This window comes from Cinclus cinclus, chromosome 7, assembly GCF_963662255.1.
Source record: "Cinclus cinclus chromosome 7, bCinCin1.1, whole genome shotgun sequence".
Taxonomy (NCBI): Eukaryota; Metazoa; Chordata; class Aves; order Passeriformes; family Cinclidae; genus Cinclus; species Cinclus cinclus.
The window spans coordinates 3,284,701-3,304,117 of record NC_085052.1 but is presented as its reverse complement, the minus strand read 5'-3'; the positions used below and the strand labels follow the sequence as shown (position 1 = coordinate 3,304,117).

Here is a 19,417-nt window from a genome sequence, read left to right as displayed (position 1 = left end):
GCAAGGCTGCTGCTTGGATTGAGTCCTTTTGGGCAGGGTGACATCGTGAACTCCAATCCCACACATTCACTGCCTTGAGCCAGGAACGGCTGGAATCAACATGTGGAGGAGATGTTAAAATTTTATTTCACAGAAGTCAATTCAGATTGAAAAAAACCTCTGAGGTCAAGTCCTGAGACACACTACCACCACGTCAACCTGACCATAGCACCTGGTGGATTCTGGATTCCCACCCATTAATTCCTTCAGTTATTCCATAGCAAATTATTTCCAGAGCACCAATAAGAAACAGAGGACGAAGGCTTAAAATGCAGCCAGTGGAGGTTCAGGTTGAACCTGAGCAGGAAATTTCTTCACAGAAAGGTGATTAGACATTGGAAAGGGCTGCCCAGAGCCGTGGTGGTCCCTTCCCCATCCCTGGCCGTGTCCAAGGAAGCAGTGGATGTGACACCCAGTGCTCTGGGCTGGGGACAAGGAGGGGAACAGGCACAGCTTGGATTGGGTGATCTGAGAGGGCTTTCCTAACCTCAGTGATTCTGTGATCAGCTGCTACAAAGTGGTGTTCTCCACTGCTGCAGCCTGGCCACGTGCCACCCCAAGGAGGTTTTTTGAGGGATTATTCCCACATGAAACTCCCATGTCCATGTACCCCGCACCACGGTGGACGCGGACCCACGGGGAGGATGTTCTCGTCTCCGCCCCACAACGCTCTGCGCGTTACCGCCGGCGACCCAGGCACATGTTTGGCTCGGGGAAGGTCGCAGGGTGCCGAGGGGCCCGGAGAGACCTGCGGGAAGGGGAGCGGGAGGCGCCGGGAAGGGGCAGCCCGGAATTCCCACCAAGGGTCCCGCGAGACCCGCCCTGAGGGGCCCGGCACGAGCGGCGCCCCCTAGCGCCCACCCTGCGTGCGGCACCTCGCGGCAGGGATGACATCACCGCTCTGCGCAAAGAGCCGCCCGCCCATTGGTGGAATGTGGGAGCGGGACCAGCCAATGGGCGGTGCTCAGGGCGTCAGGCCGCGCTGACGTGCGGCTCGGCCGTGCGGGGGTTTATTTTGCTTTGGGCCGCTCCGGCCGCCGCCATTAGAGGAGCGCGGGCAGAGCCTCCCCCCCCCCCCGCCTCGCCGAGTGGGAGCGCCCGCGGCCCTGGCAGCCGCGGCGCCTCGGGAGAGACCATGTCGTGAGCGGGGGGAGAGCGCGGGTGGGGGGGGGGGGGGGCGGCGCGGGGCGCAGGCGGCTCCCAGGGCTCCGAGCGTGTTCCTGAGGGACTGAGGGACGGATCCCGGCGGAGAGGTAAATCCCCTTTGCTCTCACTGCCCTCCTTGGGCAGCGCTGCAGGACGAGGGGGCGCGGGGGGAACGGGGGCGAGCTGAGCCAGAGCCGACCCTCTGCGGGGTCGGGGGGGCTGTGAGGAGGCGCCTCCGGCGCGGCCCCGGATCCCGCTGCGATCGGTGTCCCGCGTGGAAAGGTTTGCTGAGGGGAGGCAGGCTGGCACAGCCTCGCTACAAAGGCAGGAAACTCGGATTTTTTTTTTTTTTCTCCGGTGGCTGCTGCTCCGGACCCCGGGCTGTGGTGCCTTGGTGTGCCTGGGTGAGATCATGCCTGTGTTGCCTCCCTCCCACTTCTTCCTACCCTGCTGGTTTGATTTTATTCGTGTTCGGATGTGCCCATGTGGATCTGCACGCGGTGGTGGAGTAGGTGATGGAAGTGATGGGTTGTGTGTGGATTTTGGGTAGCGAACTTCCATGATACTGCCTGTCCCATCCTTGGAAGTGTCCAAAGCTAGGCTGGACGGGGCTTGGAGCCACCTGGGATAGTGGAAAGTGTCCCTGCCTATGGCAGGGGGTTGCAATAAGATGATCTTTAAGGTCCCTTCTAGCCCAACCACTCTGTGATTAATTCTGTGATTCTGTGGTCACCTATTGTCAGTGCTTTATCAGAAGTGAAGTACAGTGAGAGAAGTATTTAAAAATTGAGCTCGTCTTTGGGAACCGAAGTCTAAACAAAAATTAGGAAAGTTGGATTAAGGAGCGAGGCAGACCTTGGTAATCCACGCTGCCAGCGCCTCCCTGTCTGCCTTCACGGTCCCAGACTGCAGCAGCTTCCTGGCAGGATAAGATAAATTTGTCTGCGGAGGTCATGGATGTGTCTATGAGTCCTTTGCATGTGTCTGTGAGTCCTTCCTTGGGAGGGACAGAATCAGCCTGTCCTCACAGCAGTCACCACTCCCTTGGGAGCAGCGGGTGGGAGAAATGATGGAGAAGATGGGTCCGGGTGTCCTACACTGCTGGCACAAGCCCGGCTGCTGAGAACTTTCTGCTACTACGGTGACTTTCAGCGACGGCAGTAATAACAACTTTTTCTGGAATTCTTGGGGGTTGATGTAGTAAACAAACGTTGTTTGACGGGCTTTGTGCTGTGCTTGAACAGTCTCTGCTTACCAGCTGCCTGCGGTGTCACAAGCGAGGGAGCTGGCATGTGAGTTTTGTGTTTTGATGCGTTTGTTGGTGCAAAAATTGAAAGGCAATATTTCTTCTGTGTAGTAAGTCCCTCTTTCTCAGAGTTTGCTCTGTTGTGAGCTGAACCTTTTAACAGTAGTTCAGGAGGGATCTGTTGTAATTAGTTTTGTTTTTCCATCTGCTTATCAGTCTCACGGAAGAGATTTGTGAGGCTTATTTGTCTCCCCCCCTTTTCCACTACTTACTCAGAGAGTGGGAAACAGGTGAGTAGGGAGATGTTGTGGAACTCTTTTGCTGGCCTCCTGAGGGCCAGGCTGAGTTGGTGTCTCAGCGTGTTGAGTCTGGAATGTCATATGTGAAAGATCGCCTCTGGTTTAAGCTCATCACAGCATTCAAAGAGAATAAAGCCTTTGGATGCATTGCATTTCGTGGGATTTGTGAAACTCTAATTATGTGGTGTAGTTCTCTTGAAGGAAGAAGAAAATGCTACATTTGCATTCCTTCTACTGCTTAAGCCAGTGCAGGCAGGTGGGGGTGACACTGGCGAGGCTGTGATCTGTTCTTGTGGAGTTGTGTCCATTAGCATTTTCTCAGAAGTATAATTACAAATATTAATGTAATTGGAATGCTCAGTGGCACAAAAGCATCAACGGGGTTCATCACAGAAGCGTGACTTTAATTGGAGACTAATTCCAGCTCAGAATGGGTCAAGGGGACTTTTTAAGCTTCGTGTGTGGCTGTTCTCCTTGTGTGTTGTTTGACCTGTAAATTCCTCAGGAATTGCCGCCCATCTTTGGTGCCCTTTGCAAGAAGGATCTGTAAATAAGTCAGAAGTGTAAGTAGGAAATAGTTTACTGATTGAATGGGAGGTTATTTTTAATGCAGTCAATCAAATAATCAAATGTTCTTTCAGTCACTTTAAAGTGAGATTTACTGGCTCCTTCATGTGGTATTAACTTGGGTGTTAATGTTTCTCTTTTCAGCTTCTCTTTGCCATATCAGTTCTAGCACAACATCAGATCAATACATTCTTTGTGGTGATGTGTTCTCTGCTAATCACAGCAAAGCATTTAAACAGCTACTGCCAGTTCTTTAAGTAATCTCATGCCCTTTCCTCCCCCTAAAATTTGAAGACTGGGTTATTTTGGGCTGTTCAAAATTGATGTCAACAAGTAATCCTCAGTTTAACTGCCTGAATTATGATCCACAGTCTCCTGGTACTAAAATGGAACTAAACTTTAGTTTGGCAGCTGAAAATGGCTGGCTTAGCTGTTAAGAGTTCTTAATTTTTTTTAAAAATAGTACTGTGTATGAGGAGGGAAACAAGGCTGAGTTGAAAAGAGAATTTTTTTCAACACAGCCGATGAAGAGATTGCCATTTCCCTTGTCAGATGGTGTAACTTGGAAAAATCAGTAACATAGATAATTGAAACTTTGCAATGTCAGTTGAATGGAATTTGTTACACCTTAAAACATCTGTCTTTAAATTAAGATTTCAAACATTTGGGATCCAGGCACTTTCGTGGTACTTTTCACAGCATTTCTTGTGTAGCTATCATTGCTTCAGCTTGCACAGGATTGTGACTGTACTCATTTTTGCATCATCAGTGGCTGGAGCACAGCTGCTCTATGGAGTTAATTATTTTGGAACTTTCTTGGCATGCAAGATTAGTAATTGCCTCTTTGGGGTCTACCAGTTAACATGCTTTAAAAGAAGAACTGTCATATTTCAACAACGATTCTGAGAGTGTCATAATTATGATTTTGTGTTTCCTTCTTTCATGGCATAGGTAGGTGTTCAGGAGCTCTGTACTCAAACTGGAGTTGTGTCCACCTGACATTTCTCAAAGCAACTTTTTTTCCTCTGCTGAGGTCCCATTTATGCAGAAACTCACTTTGGTGGAGACCAGGGAGAGGAGAGGGGATGGAGCAGGGAATGAGGGCAGTGATGTTTGAAGAGGGGGGCTGATATGGAGTCCCTAGTTCAAGAAGGCAGAAGGAGTAGTAGGTGTTTTACTAGGAACATGGGGAGGTAATGCAGTAGAAAGATTGGTAGTGACTGGTATGTGCCGAGCATCTTGCCTGGGAAGAAGCCAAATTTGTAGTCCTTGTGCATTTTCTACTGTACAGGAGATAAAATTAAATTTATTTTTCCCTTTGTTTATTTGGGTTTTTCCTGATGTAGTCTGTTCTGCTTGTTCTTAAGACAAGGATACTACTGCATGATTTGTTGTTGTTTTTGTTTGTTTGCTTATTTATTTATATTTTTATCATGGTTTATTAAGTTGAATCATTTTGCTGAAAATGGCTCGCAAATTTTAAATTAAGGACAGTTATTACTTCTAAGAAAAATGCTGGGGAAGACACAGGATTTAAGATTGTCTTTAAGTTCAGAACTGAGCTGAAAATACCTAAGTACAGAGAACTAGGTACAAAGTGAAAAGCAGACATTTAAGCTGCTGTCCAGGGAATGCAGGGCCCTGGAAGGATGGACTTGTCTGCTTTGGCACGTGTGAATAGGGCTGTGGAAGTAGGACTTGTGTCTGGAACTGTGACTTGTGAGAAAGAGGCTGCAGTCTTCTCTTCCCCTCCCTCCAACTGTGCCAGAAGCCAAGACACAGTGCTGTTTTATTTGGGTTATGTTTGCCATTACTTCTGTAATCAAATGTTAAGGTTTAAAAACCCTCCATGTGGTTCTTTGACTTCAGTTTGATATAACATCTGGTCCTGAGAAGCTGTTTCTAGTAAGACAGAGAAAGTTTGGGTTACTGAGGAGTTTGTGGGTGTTAAGAAATTTCAGTAAGGTATGTTGGTTTTCTCAGTAACTTCTAGATGTTCAGGAGCTAGGGTTCCTGAGCTAAAGAAAACTGCCAGAACCACGATTTATGTGACTCTGGAAGGAAAAATAAACTTGAGTGATCTGAGTTTTGTTTTTTGAACTTCCCCCCCCCAGTGTATTGGAATTATTTTTATCTGTAATCTTTTAGTGACTTTGAATTCACACACACTTTTATAGCTCCAGTCATTTAAAACCTCTGTGGTTCTTGGTGCAGTCAGTTGATTACCTGGGAAGAAAAACATCTCCCACGAATCTCATAAGTGTGTATAATTCCATCAAAAAATAGGAAGTTTGATTTATGATTGTTGGTTTATGAGAGAATCTTGTTTTTTATGGGACCGTAAGTGCATTGTGAGAGTTTGAGTTGTGCTTCTCTCAGACTAATGGGCTTGAAAGTATTCCTTGAGTCTTCAATCATCTTCCCAGTATCTAAGCAGGGATCTGTAGAGACAGCTGGCATGTTTAGTCCTTGCTGTTATTGCAGTACTCCCATGGAACAGCCTTGATCTACAGGTCTTGGCTTCAAGGAGTGTTGATGATATACTTTTGGTTTTTACTGGTTCTCACTGCCCTGGTAAGTCAGGGGTGTTTCGTTCTGGCATCTGAGTAACTTCTGGTTGTCACTGACACCCTCTGACAGGTGTGTCAGTGGGTTTAGGTTTTACCTGGGAAAGGTTCCCCTTGCTGAGTGCCTGTTGAGAAGCTCATTTTTATCTTGCTGAAGGGCTGAGATGGGTTGCTGGACTAATTACTTTTTTAGTTTTGACTTCCTCATGTTTAGCTTGGCAGGGATAAAAAAAATTGTCACCTCATGGCTGTATTTAAAGAAGGTTGTTCTGTGCTGCCTTTAGTAGAAACTTACTCCCACCCCAGAACCTGTTATTACTGTTTTAGAACTGTTACTCTGAAACTTTCCAGGAGTGCAGAGTACCCTGCAGTGATTAACTCAGAGAGATGCATTATGACTAGAATACAGATTACTAATCATACCATTAAAAAAGGTGATTTTAAAAAAAGATCTGGTATCACTCTGTCTCTAGAAGGAGTTTGGATTTGTTTTCCCTGTGATATTTGACACTAGTTCTTTACACTGTGTTAAGCACCAGCATCCACACTAGTGTGGATGTGTGCTGTGATAATAGCATTTTTGCTACTATTTTTTCTTTTTCCCTCTTTTTGATACTTTGTTGCCTTGCCAGCATTTTAGGAAGAACTGAATGGAATGAGTGTAGTTTGTTTGGCTCACTTGAACTGGGACTTGACTTAAGTGTATTCCAATTGCAAGTGCTTGTACTAAAGACAGTATTGGCTGTATCTGAATGTGCCTTGGCAGTAATTAGGAGCATACTGCCCAGTAATGGATGCTGAGCATATGTTTCCATGTTTCATTTGGAGGCACGTGGTTTTCCTCCTCCAAATGGTGACTGTGTGTAGCCCTGCTCTAATTTATGGTCATCCAGTGTTGAGGAGGTCCAGGGGGTAATTACTAGAAAATGTACAAGTCTTGATGTAATGTTCCTGCTGTTGGACAGGTTTAAGTGTCTCAGAGTTTTGATGTCTGACTCCACAGTGTGTTTTCAGTCAGAGCATGATATCTGGTTTTCCTCTTTGTGTGTGAGGGTCTGGTATTTGAGGCACAGTCTAAACACAGATAAACTGTTTTTGTATTTGACCTCACTTTTTATAAAGAAACATCTTGTTCAACTTCTGTACTTTGTCCAAGGCTAATGTCTTCTTAAAGTGCAGTTTTAACAGTAATGTTGTTTAATTGTGTATGTTTGTTACTGTATATCTTAAGTCAGTTATTCATCTCTTGCTGTTCATGGTCAAATTCATTAAACGCTGCTGGCTGTATTTATGCAAATGTTCTATCATAGCTCATTATTTTAAGTCATTTTGCTTGGGTTTTGATTAGTGTTGTGTGGGAGATGTTGTGCATTATGTAACTGTTAAACTGCTTACTCTTGTTTGCCCGAATGGAGTTGGTTTCTAAGCAGTTGGTCATATTTAGTCCATCCTGATGTGTAGTAACATCTCATCTGGACAGTCATTCACTTTTAATTGAGCTTAAAGAAAAAAGCAACCCTGACAAAGAAAGAGAACTGAACTGCAGGCTGCTGCTCCTGGGTTTTTATATGTTGTTTTCAGCAGTTAAGGTTTTCCTAGCTTTTAGTCACAAATTTAATACAGCTAGATGGAGTTTGACTTGAGATGAGTAATGAATAAAATGCAAACTTGCACTGTGCAAGTTACACAAGAGGGTTTAACTGTAGTGGCTAAGAGGACAGACATTCTTCAAGAGATAAACATTAAAATAAAACAAAGACAGCAAAAAGAGAAAATGTTTACTATTCTCAAATATCTGTTAATTCTGCAATGAGTTTCCAGCTTTTGCAAAAGCATCCATTTACATTAAGTTGTAGACCTACTCATAGAGTTCATTGTCAGTCTTGTATTTCAGATGTCTCCAAACATCAGAAACCTCCCAGATGTTTTTCTTCTTAGTTCATGGAGCATTAGCAAAATTGGACATCCTCTTGCATTAAAGCTGCATATAAATTCTTTTGCTTATGAAAAGTCAGCAGTTGGGTTGGAAGTGTGAATAGAATATTGAAAAGAAAGCTGAAGCCAAATCAGCATAATTTCTCTGAATACCATAAGTACCTAATAAAGTAGATTTAAGATGCTTTGAAATGAGATATGAATCCATAAAGCAGAATGAAAACAATTTTTTATTAATTTTATGTAAATGAAACCCATCTGAATTCACCCAATGAACAGACTTCTGAATGTGTTCAGAAGTTAATTCTTACTTTCTTGCTTTTTTGGTTAAGAGAACTGTATTTCTTGCGCTGTGTTTCTTTGTGAGAGCTGAGGTCTCCTGGATTTTAACTCATTCCCCACTTATAAGATGAAAAGTAGTGAGGCAGGTCATACCTAGAAATCTGCAGTAAGGAGTAGTTTTAGTGATCTGCACTATCAAAACTGAAGAAAATGTTAGAAGTCACTTAACATGCTAAATTGTAAATAGTTACTCAGTTCCAACTAAAATATTTTATTTTTTTTTTCTCATGCACCATTAAGGCTGTAGTTTATAGGTTGTGTTGTGATGTGCATGGGAGTGATTTGGTCTTTATTGGAATTCAGATTTGTGCCAGTCTTAAGTGAGCAGAGGAGCAGCTCGTTCCTCAGGAGAGCCAGAGGTGATGTGTGTGTGTTTTGGAGCAGTGCTCTTGCTGCCATGAGGATGGGAGGATGATGCAGTTTGACAGAAACCTCTCATCCTGCTTGTGTCTGTTTGGTGAGAAGGGTTTCTGCATTCTGTGGCTGCTGCAGTCTGGGTCCAGTTCCTGCAAACAGCCAGCTGGTGTTCTTTAAGGAAATCAACATTTCCCAAGTAAGAACCCCCACCTCATAGAGCAGCTTGCAGAAGATTATTTCAGTGCTCTTTTGCTGAGATGACAGTATGCTTTCTTCTTGTTGCTGCTCTGTTTGGGACTGAATTGTTGCTTTTTAAAAGAACTGTCCTAACAACCAAAGCAAACTATGCTTGCTTATTAAATTCCTTGCTTCAGTGTGTTTGGGCTAACGCAGAAAATCCCTCTGTGTTTGACTTCACAATAGTCTTTCCATTCTTTATTATAATACATAGATACTACTGCAAAGCTTCCAGATTCAGTGCTGATCTGATCTGTTTGTTCCATTGACAAGGTCAGGGTTCTTAATTTTATTAAAATTAATTTGAGGAGATGACAATGAAGCTTATTGTTAGTTCCCATCAAACTACAGAAGCCCAAGTTCAAGCTTTCTGCTTTTAATATACTGATCTGTGGAGGCTTATACTGACTTATTGAGAAGGATGAGCAAATAGCTGAAGGTGGAATAAGTTTGGTAAGGTAAGAGAAGAAAGTCAGTGAATGTCCACCTTGGAAAAATAGGCTAGAATTTGTGAAAGGTTTTGCTTCTGTACTCCTGAAGTGCTGAATTAATAGCTTCTGCATTTGCTTGTAGAGATTCCCTTTCTTTCAGGGAAAGGTACTTCTGCTTATTGTGTTCATCTGAAAAGTTGCTTTAGTGTTTTTAAAAGAAAGAAAGCAGCCTGCCTTTCTTTTTGGAGCAGCCTATGAGGGGCAGCTGCAAGGGGGGGAAGGAGGGTGGTTCTTGATTTGCCTTGCAAGTCTTGTCGAAGGCTGAAGCTGGCACCTTGAGCTCCCTTTCCCCCTGTAAACACAGAAGCAGTTTTATCTGAAAATCCGTAGACATGAACAAAATGAATTCGAGGTGGGAACACTGATTTGGTTGGTGTAATTACGTAAGGTTTCAGCTAGCACAGATGCCAGCACCATCCCAGCAAAAAATCCGTAGTGTAGACTGGTCTAAATCAGCATCTGGCCTGTTTACAGGGAGGGCTTGATTGTTTAATGAAGTGGAGCTCCATATTGTTTCTTGCTTGAGCTGAAGGGAAAACAACTTCTGGACAGAGCAAATAAATTGAAGAGGAGAGTGTAATATATCCTGTCATAAAAGTGGTATTTGAGAACTTCATTGTTTCTTCCCGATTTCTGTGAGCCGTTTTGTGTTTTTGTAAAAAAGAATAATGTTTTTAAAAATTGAAGCAAAGCAAAAAACAAATTTCTGGTTATTCTAGGTCACCTTTTACAACTGACTTTATGTAGTAAAAGGCTGATCTGATTAGGTTTTGGGTTTTTTTATCAGAACTTAATATATTTTTCTCTTCAGTGTATTGAGTTACTCTACAAGTGTGCTCAGAAGATACTCGGCACACTGTGTAAACTGATCAACTGGAATTTGGTTGAAGTTTTGTGGGTTTTAATTTCTTGTCTGCTCATGCTTTTTGGACATAAAAGCACGCATCTGCACTTCACAGTCACTATGTTGCTATTTGTCAGAGGAGGCACTCCATGATTCAGCTTCTCCTCTGTGAGGAATCTAAAATAACAGGTTGACTTGAAAACAGAGTCAAAGAAGTAATTGGGAAAAAATGTAATAAGCTTCAGACTGCTGTGGCTGGATGGTGATGCTGTATCTCCAGTAAATCATAGAATCACAGAATGGTCTGAGTGGGAAGGGACCTTAAAACTTATCTTGTTCCAATCCCCTGCCATGGGCAGGGACACCTTCACATAGTGACATAGGGACATAGTGATCCCAGTTGCTCCAAGCCCCTTGGCAACTTCCCGGGATCCAGGAGTAGCCGCAGCTTCTCTGGCACCCACTTCTCTGTGCCAGGGCCTCACCACCCTCACAGGGAACAGTTTCTTCCTAATACCTAATCTAAACCTACTCCCTTTCAATGTGAAGCCGTTTCCTCTTGTCTTGTCACTGCATTTCCTGATGTAAACAAAATTGCATGGGTCTGGTGTCTCTGACCTCCAGCTCTGCTCCCACCAGACCCGTCCATGGGTGGTGAGTAGAATTCGAGGTCAGATCAAGTAAAAAAGAGTAAAACAGTGAAAAAAAAACGGTGCTGAATTTCCTCACTGTACTTGGTGTTGGCAGAGCTGTCAAGGAAGAGAAATTGCATTGCTCTATTGAGCCTTTTTAGATTCCTGACTTCATAATAACCCGAGGCCTTGTGTTCAGAGGTGGTGAGCTCATATCTCAGAGGCTTTCAAAGCTGCAGATACTCAGCCTCTCTAAGAATTATGTCTGAGAGCATCTGCTTTTTAAGGGGCACAGAAGATAATTGCAGCTAAAAAGCTGATGTTGAGATATGTATGAAAGCTTTCCTGTAACATGGGATGTCCTGAGCTGTTTTGTTCCCTAAGTAGTGTCTCAGTACTTGTTTAGATTGTTTTTGCAGCCAGCTGCTTTCCAACTTGAGCTGCAATCTCCTTTCCCAGTCTCAATATCACTAAAACAGATGATGCCTTGTTTTCATGCCCCATCCCAAATGCAGGTTGGGATTTGTCTGCAGTGGGAACTGCTTTGTTTAAGGCTTTACAAACTAGGGCAGGGAAGAAACCATGTACAGTTACAGATACCCATCACACACTGTTTATGGGTTTGATGGGAAGCATCACCTACTCCTACCACACCAACTTCTGCTCCAGTAGGAATTGTTTTCAATCACTGAGGTATTGGGACAGCCACTCTTGGTGGTCCTTGGTGGCAGTGGGCAGGTGCAAGGGCAGTGTGCTTCTGCCTTCTCAGTTCTGAAAACCCTGTTCAACTCTCCTGTGTTTCTAACTGCAAAACATTAATTCCTAAAAAAACTACTATTTCTAGAGAGAAAAAGCTTATTAAGAAAGTAATTAAAAACCTTGGAAAAAGCTTTGACCAAATGGAATAGATAAACCTAGTGTCTAGTGTATTCATATAGGAGGCGTTTTGGCAAAGTAGAGAAACCTTTTTTTTCCTTAAAATTCCCAAAAAAGTTGTCTTTGCAAAGTCACCTTTAGTAAAATCAAATTAAATTTATATTCTCCTGTATATCTGTATGCATTTTTCACTCACTTTGTCACAGATAGGGGGCACCTGGTATGGTCCCGCTCCTTTTTTCCCCATTGTAAACGGACATGGACATCTGTCAGGAATGGTGGAGGGGAAGCAGTAGGAAATCTGGTTGCCTTTTCAGCACATTCCTCAGTCTGACACAGTTTTATAACATAGAGGTGGGAGTGAAGTTCTCTGCAGGCTGTTAAAACCAGTATTGTGGAACCTGAACTTTATGAGAGAGCTTTCTGTGTTCCTGATTGCTCCTCTGCTTTCATGAAGCATAAATATGGATTGCTATGGAAGAGGATAGTGCTGCCCTCTCCTCTGTCCTGGCCATGTGATAGCCCCTCATTCATGCAGCCACCTGATCTGCTGAATAGATCACTTGAGCTCTTGGAAAAAACCGTGGTCTGTGCTGGAGTCCTCAGGAGGAGATAGTAACAATGAGGCTGACAAACTGAAGTAGAAGTTTTAGCTATGCCTTGATAGAGCAAGGTGTGTGTGAAGGTATTTCAGTGAAGAGTGTACTAACTTGTAAAACACTGGCTGTTTGGGGAACAGGTAGTAACTAATTTTTGGTTTGATGTGTCTAGTTTTGAATTTAATCCTGTTGTGCTTCTTGTGACTTTTAGTTTCCTAGGCTCTGTGTGGCTTTGTTAGCTGGGAGAGTTGCAATATGATAAATAAGAAGTGTCAGTCGACTAAGTGATGTGACAAGTTTGTATTTAATCAGTTTTGCATTCTTAAAACCAGCTCTTTGAGTTTTACGTGCTGGTTAACTATTCTGAGGTAAGGGAGAAAATACTGTGTACATTTGTCTATTTGTCCTTTATCTACCTGCCTCACCCTTTCCCTCTATTATGCTCTCTGCACAAAGCTTTTTCTGCCTTCCCCATCCAGAGTTTCAGATTGCAGCAACAGTGTTGGTGGATGTTTTGGTGTGAACTTGTTGCTTGGATTTACTTCTTTTACTTCAGCAGATTGACCACTTGTGTGGCCACTGTTGTTTTTTTTTTTTTTTTTTTTTTTTTTTTTTACAAATATTGGTTTATTTTAACCAGTCTCTCATGGCCTCAAGCAGGTCATGACTGGGTTTAACCAAGTAAGTTGGGATTAGAATAGGTGTGGCATTTAATAATTAACTTTCTGGTTACTCAGGTCCAGTAGGAAACCTATAATGAGTCTGTTTTCATTTTGTTTACAGGAATAGTTATCTGCTTAGTCTCATCCTTCATATTTGGCAATCTGAAGAAAAGGTCTGAGCCAGCATGAAGACAGAATCCCCTCTTCATTAGAGAAAAAGTGAGTTGGAATTGGGTTGAAATCTGAATTTGTTCCATGAAAATACTGTTTTAGCCTGCCAACACACACAGCTTGTGCTTGCTTTCAGTGGCGTTTTCACTTGGTAACACTACTGATATGGGTGATGTCCAGGCAAGACCTAATCTTGGTTAAGCACATTTCTAAAATTTTCAAATTATATTATGTAAATTCCAACACCCTCCTTTTCTGAAAGAGCTGCTTACTCACTGTGTGACTGCCCACCTGATGCACTCCTTCCTTCCAAATCCTGTAGGGCCTATTACAGCACTTAGACTTTGTGTTCCTTTTCTTGTACTGCTGTATTCATACTGAATTTTATTTTAATAATTTAATATTTATAACTTGTTTCTGTAGCTGTACTGGTCTCTTCTCCAATATTCTCAGCACTTAATGCGTATTCTCAATTTGTTTGGAAGTCTCTGTGCACATTTGAAGAGTTTCAGAAATGTAGGACTGAGGTTTTTTTCTCATTTTTGCTCTAGTAAATCCTGAATTTGGCATGTAAAATGCTGGTAGGTCAAGTCTTACCCTTTTCATAGTGATTTTACACCCCTTAGATGTTGTAATAATATCGACTAAAAAAGACTGCCCATTTGCCCAGCCTGATTTTTGTATCCACCGGGTTAAATCTCATTCATGTGTTGTTTTGAACAGCTCCTTTGCTGGCACTGGGTACTGATGGTGTGTTCTGACTCCTCAGCTTTCTGCCCGCCGCAGTTCATTTCAAGGAGTGCACGATGACAGAGCGTGGAATTAAATGGGCCTGTGAGTATTGTACATATGAGAATTGGCCTTCTGCAATCAAGTGCACCATGTGTCGTGCCCAGAGACCCAGTGGAACAATTATAACAGAAGATCCTTTCAAAAGTGGTTCCAGTGATATCGGGAGGGACTGGGATCCTACGAGTACTGAAGGAGGGAGCAGTCCTTTGATATGCCCGGATTCCAGTGCAAGACCAAGGGTTAAATCATCCTACAGTATGGAAAGTGCAAATAAATGGTCGTGCCACATGTGCACGTACTTGAACTGGCCAAGAGCTATAAGGTGTACCCAGTGCTTGTCTCAGCGCAGGACCAGGAGTCCCACGGAGTCCCCTCAGTCTTCGGGCTCTGGGTCCAGACCTGTCCCTTTTTCTGTGGATCCGTGTGAGGAATACAATGACAGAAATAAACTCAACACAAGGGCTCAGCACTGGACTTGTTCTGTTTGTACATATGAAAACTGGGCCAAGGCCAGGAAATGTGTTGTATGTGACCACCCCAGACCCAACAACATTGAAGCAATAGAACTGGCAGACACAGAAGAGGCTTCTTCCATCATAAATGAGCAAGACAGGGCTCGGTGGAGAGGCAGCTGTAGTAGTGGTAATAGCCAAAGAAGATCTCCACCAACAACCAAACGTGAATCTGATGTGAAAATGGACTTCCAAAGAATTGAATTGGCTGGAGCTGTTGGCAGCAAGGAGGAGCTTGAAGTTGACTTCAAAAAACTAAAGCAAATAAAAAATAGAATGAAAAAGACTGACTGGCTTTTCCTAAATGCTTGTGTGGGTAAGTTGTTTACTGCTACCTTCTGCTCTTGTGCTGGTGGTTAAGTATTTTGGGAGAATGAAGAATTAAAACAGAAACTTGGCATTTGATTTCAAAACAGCTTTTTTTATCTCTGTATTTTCATTTAAAAAAGTGAGCCAAATGTAGAAGTTCCTGAAATAGCACCTGCTAAGAGAGGCTGTGAAGTTCATCCATAATCTGAACAGGGTTAGACGTGTCTCTCAAGTGTACTTGGACTTTTTTGACCTTTTGTAGAAATAGATATTCTCGTAATCAAATCCTGCTGTTCCATGTAATTGTCAAAAGGTGGAAAAATTACAAAGCCAATCTGTGGAACACGAGTGCATATAGTACTGTAAAAAATGCCATTACTGGATAATTAAAATTACTCTTCTTTTTGCTATGGCAAGACATGCTCTGTAGAGTCAGCAGCTGCAGCTTGGGAGTATTTGTAAACAGTGTAGAGCTTGCAACAGTACAAGATGCTCTGTCAGATGTTAAAAATAACACCAAAATATGTAGCTCCAAGAAACTGCATGTGTAATACTGACCTTGAAAGTAATAATGTTGCATTAATACACATACTGTGTTGTAAATGTTTACAGGCTTTCTGAAAGTATTTTTGTAGTCAGCTGCTTTAAAAAAACGTTCAAATACCAATTTTGTTTTGTATTTTAGTGCTTTCCTAAGGAAATGCTGGATAATTCTCGCAGTGCTGTTAAAGAACAGAGCCGAGTGAGAGCAGGGTTTTCTTCACTTATTGACCTTGTGAGTTAATTTCTGTGCTGTAGCTTCCCAGAAGCAGATATCGTGTGCCCCAGCACACGAGCAGGTTCAACACTTGAAATATGCAACTATTTTTAGAGTAAAACACTTCATTTGAAACTCTGGCTCTACTAGTATGTCTCATGCTGTTCCTTAATGTCTCACAAAGTCACTTCATGGTTGTTGTAATCAAAAAGCTAATTAGTAGAGCTGCCTTGTTTAACATATTTGATCAGGTGTAAATGTTTTTGTGGGTATGCTGTGTGTGGTTTCTCTGACCTAATAAATATTCTAGTTTGTTTTTGTGTTGTGTGAATAGTTAGACATGCACATTCCTATGCCTTACAAAAATATTCATCTTACATTCTGATAACAACTGTATTAAATATGAGGGTATTTTTTTCCCCTTTGTTTTTTCAAAAGTGATTTTTTGACTATCCTACTGTTACTTAAAGTATTTCACACTTTCTGATTTAACCTGTGTGGGAAGGGTTGCATTTTTATTTGAGGATGTTGTTTGTGATTGTATAGTTCCTAGAAGAAAAAACAACCATGTTTCTAGAAGTTTTGTAATGCAATAATAATTTGGTCTGAAGGAGCTTGGTGAGAAGAGCAGAATGCAGGTGGAGTTGTGTGCTGATTGTTACTGCTGCTTGCTGGAAGCTTTCATGGATTTCTTTCTCTAACTTGAACACCTAACTGTTCTCCTGGGGGAGAGGGATGATGGGGAGGGACAGGAACGAGCAAACAAAGATGTTAATTCTCTGTCCTTCATCTCAGAGTTTCATTTTGCATAGTACAGATGCGATTTTTTTTCCCCCCCAAAACTCCTTGTAATAGGAATAACCTTAGGAGGATTGATTGAGGTCACATGGATTCTCTTGTGCTTGTCTCTGGTTGTGTGTAGTGTATCTGTGCTGGAAAAAATACACCAGTTTAGCCAGTATCATTATAGCAATAAACTAAATTTCTGCTAGTGATCTTAGTGTGACATACTTAAGCCAGTTTAGCTGTCAATTGAATAATTTAGCCCAAAGCATCTGTTTTTACCATTGAGATCAAGTGGGTCGCTGTGACTTAGTGAGTTCTGTTTGTTTGCCAGCTGGAGCTCTTGGGAAGTTTTAGCTGAGCTGAACACTTGTCGGTCCTAAGCCAAGCAAAATTATAAAATAGGACAAGTTCATGTTAAATGCCAAGTAAATTTGTGAACATTGATGAACCAAGAGTTTGTGTCACCCTGCTCTGACAGATGGTGCCTTGTTAGGATTTGACAACGTCAGACTGAAACCTCCAAGTTTAAGCTCAGTCGGTTGTGGAGAGTCCATTTGCTTTGAATCCATCTTTTGTAGGAGATATGTTTAAAAGTTAACTTTTGAAGTTAACCCTGAAGTTAAAAATAAAGATTAAAGGAGGAGGAATTTTTGGCAGAGTAGTTATTTTCTTTTCTCTTAGATGATATTATCTGTCAGAAGGTACTAAGGAAAATGTCTGATACTTTAGGGCAGCTGTTTGGTTGAACTCCCTCTTCATATCTCAACTCCAGTACAAAGTTCATTTTACTAAATTTCAAACTTAATGTCAAGTTTCATTAAAAAACATGTATCAGACTACTCTTTTCCACATCTGTTCTTTTTAGCTGAAACATGAAGAGAGATGTGCATAGATTTAAGAAGGTGTGTGGGTTTGTATTTTTGTGTGTGTTTGTATTTCTTTTTGTTTTGTTGGAGGCATCCATTAATGTTTTTCCCACCTCAGTAAGTTAACATGTCATCAAGGCTTCTCTTCCTTACAAATCCAGGCTGGATGAAATGTGATGAGTGCAACTCTTGCCTTTCAGCATGAATAGTTTCCTTGATGGAGGGTATTCCTTCCAAATCAGAAGGATCAGTGGTATTCCCCCATTCAAGCTCTGCCAGCAAATGTACTTGAATGTTGCTTTTTTATTGACTTGTTTTTTTCAGAGTGAATATATCTGTTGAGTGATTCTCTCTTGAAAGGATGAGATTTTAAACTGATTGATGTGGTTAAAATGTATTAAAATCCTAGCAGAAACTGGAGTAAGTGTGGCTTGTTAACCTGGCTTCCTCCAAATGTCACTTTAAATTACAAAGAGGAATTACAAATGGTTTCTGCAATGACAGCAATGTTTTCTACCATAGTGGCCTAGAACAAGATTAATGTTAAGTCCAAGGTGACTCATTTCTTAGGGGAGGGAACTGATGTATACTTAAATTAAACTTTATTACCTTTTCTGTAACTTACAGTGTCTATGGCAGAGACTGTCAGGCAGTCCTGGTGGCCTGTGGGATTTATGGAATGTGATGTACAGCAACCAAGAGTTGCTGTGGGGCCTGGTAAAGCTGGTTCCAGCTGGCTGTGGATTTAAAGAGTACGAATGGGTGAGGATGGCTGTGCCTGTGAAACCTCTGTGGCATCCAGAGTTTGCTTGGGTGTTACCCTGGAGCTTCCCATCTCCTGGCACTTCAGGGCTGGATTTGGCAGTGGTGCTGGCAGAGTGTTTGCTGCAGGGCACTGCTGGGGATTCTTGAGTTGTGAGTGTAACTCCTGAGCTTGAACTGCTAGATTCAAAGTAAACTGCATTTCTTCTGCTTTTCCTTTCTCTTCCACCTGTTTATCACCTGCTGCAACAGTGTGTTCTTCTCTTGGTTCAGGTCAGTAAGGTAGGTATTGCTGTCATGGGCCAGAGATCCCTGTGGGGATGGTGCCTCCCAAATCAACTAGGCACACATACTTCTTAACAATCTTGAGTGTGTTTCTTAAACAAATCCAAAATATTTAGAGCAATCTGTGATGAATCTTGTTTTGCAGTACATTCTTAAAAGGGTTGTAAGTTCATTCCTAGTATTCCTACATATGTGTGCTTAGTTTTTCCTTTGTCAACTGCTTTATCTCTCCTGCAGGGTTCTTTTATGCTATTAGTTTTTTGAATTAATGCCAGATATGTTTCCCAGGCCTTCAGAAACCCTGTGGGCAAGGAGAATCTCCCTGTCCAGACGTTTTTATGGAGTTGGCTGGGCTGTGTCCTACCGAGAGACATGGAGGCACCTCCTGCTCTGTGTCCTGCAGAGCCTCTGGCTCTTCTCTAAATATTTATAAAGGCAGCCTGAAGGAACTGACATGAGCAAGGTGCTTTCAGCTGGCACTGCCACTCAGGGTCGTCCCAGGTGCCCCTTTCTGTCCTCCTGGGCGTTTGAAAAATGAAGCTGGGTTAGGGGATGTTTCTTGGGGAGGGGGGGGAAGAGGTGGGGGTTTTGTTTCTTTTTGCTGGTGTAGTAAGTTCAGACTGGCTTCCTCATCACATCCAGGGTACAGCTGAGCCTTGATGGTTCTCTTGATGCTGTGCTATGGGAGTGGGAAGTGTATGGGTGGGAACAAGCTGCTGGAGGCCAGGAGAGGTCATGCACCTTTCCTTGCTGATGTCAGTGTAGGCTGGAACTGTTTAGGGAAGTGCAGCATGGGTTACTCACTGCCAGGTGAGTTACAGCCCTGCTGTGCTGGCCTGGCTGGGGATAGCAGACAGTGCCTGCGGGGATGGCTGGGAGGGGAAGAGTCCCTGTGGGAGTTGCACAGCCCAGCCTCCTCCCTGTTCCTCTGGGATAGTGGGAAGTGTGACTTGGCTGCTGTGCCAGGTTGCAGTGATGCAAGATCACAACTCTCACCTGGCTGGGAGAGCTCTGTGTATTGTCATCTGTGCCTTGTACATCTGTCCTGTCATAAATGCTTTGCATTTGTGTGTGCACATCTTCGAGGGAAGCTATGCCTGCCTTATTCCTTGCCAGAAAATTGTAACTCCTGAAACATGCTTTTATTTTGGTCTCTTGACTGCTTTTCTTCAACACTGTGATATTTTATGCTAAAAATAATTGAATAAATGATCATGTTAAAACCAGTTATTTCAATTTCTCTTAGAAGCAGTGATGGTTAACTTTAATTATTTTTCACTGTCCAACCTGCCTTTGGGGTACAACCCTGCAAGCAACAAGGGGTATGGATACCTCTGA

The 19,417-nt window shown here is 42.7% G+C and overlaps 1 protein-coding gene across 3 annotated transcripts in view; it reads left to right on the top strand.

Moving 5' to 3' along the window:
- Nucleotides 1–1,212: 1,212 nt before the first annotated feature.
- Nucleotides 1,213–19,417, top strand: part of ZRANB1 (zinc finger RANBP2-type containing 1) — a 41,753-nt gene continuing 23,548 nt past the window's right edge. The window contains exons 1-3 of one of the 3 annotated variants that reach the window (XM_062496323.1): nucleotides 1,213–1,292; nucleotides 12,961–13,058; nucleotides 13,780–14,630. In XM_062496323.1, coding sequence (XP_062352307.1) covers nucleotides 13,817–14,630 — 814 coding nt within the window. In that variant the 5' untranslated portion in view covers nucleotides 1,213–1,292; nucleotides 12,961–13,058; nucleotides 13,780–13,816. Of the gene's footprint in view, nucleotides 1,293–12,275; nucleotides 13,059–13,733; nucleotides 14,631–19,417 lie in introns of those variants that run through there. The other 2 variants (XM_062496322.1, XM_062496321.1) reach the window with 2 other exon arrangements.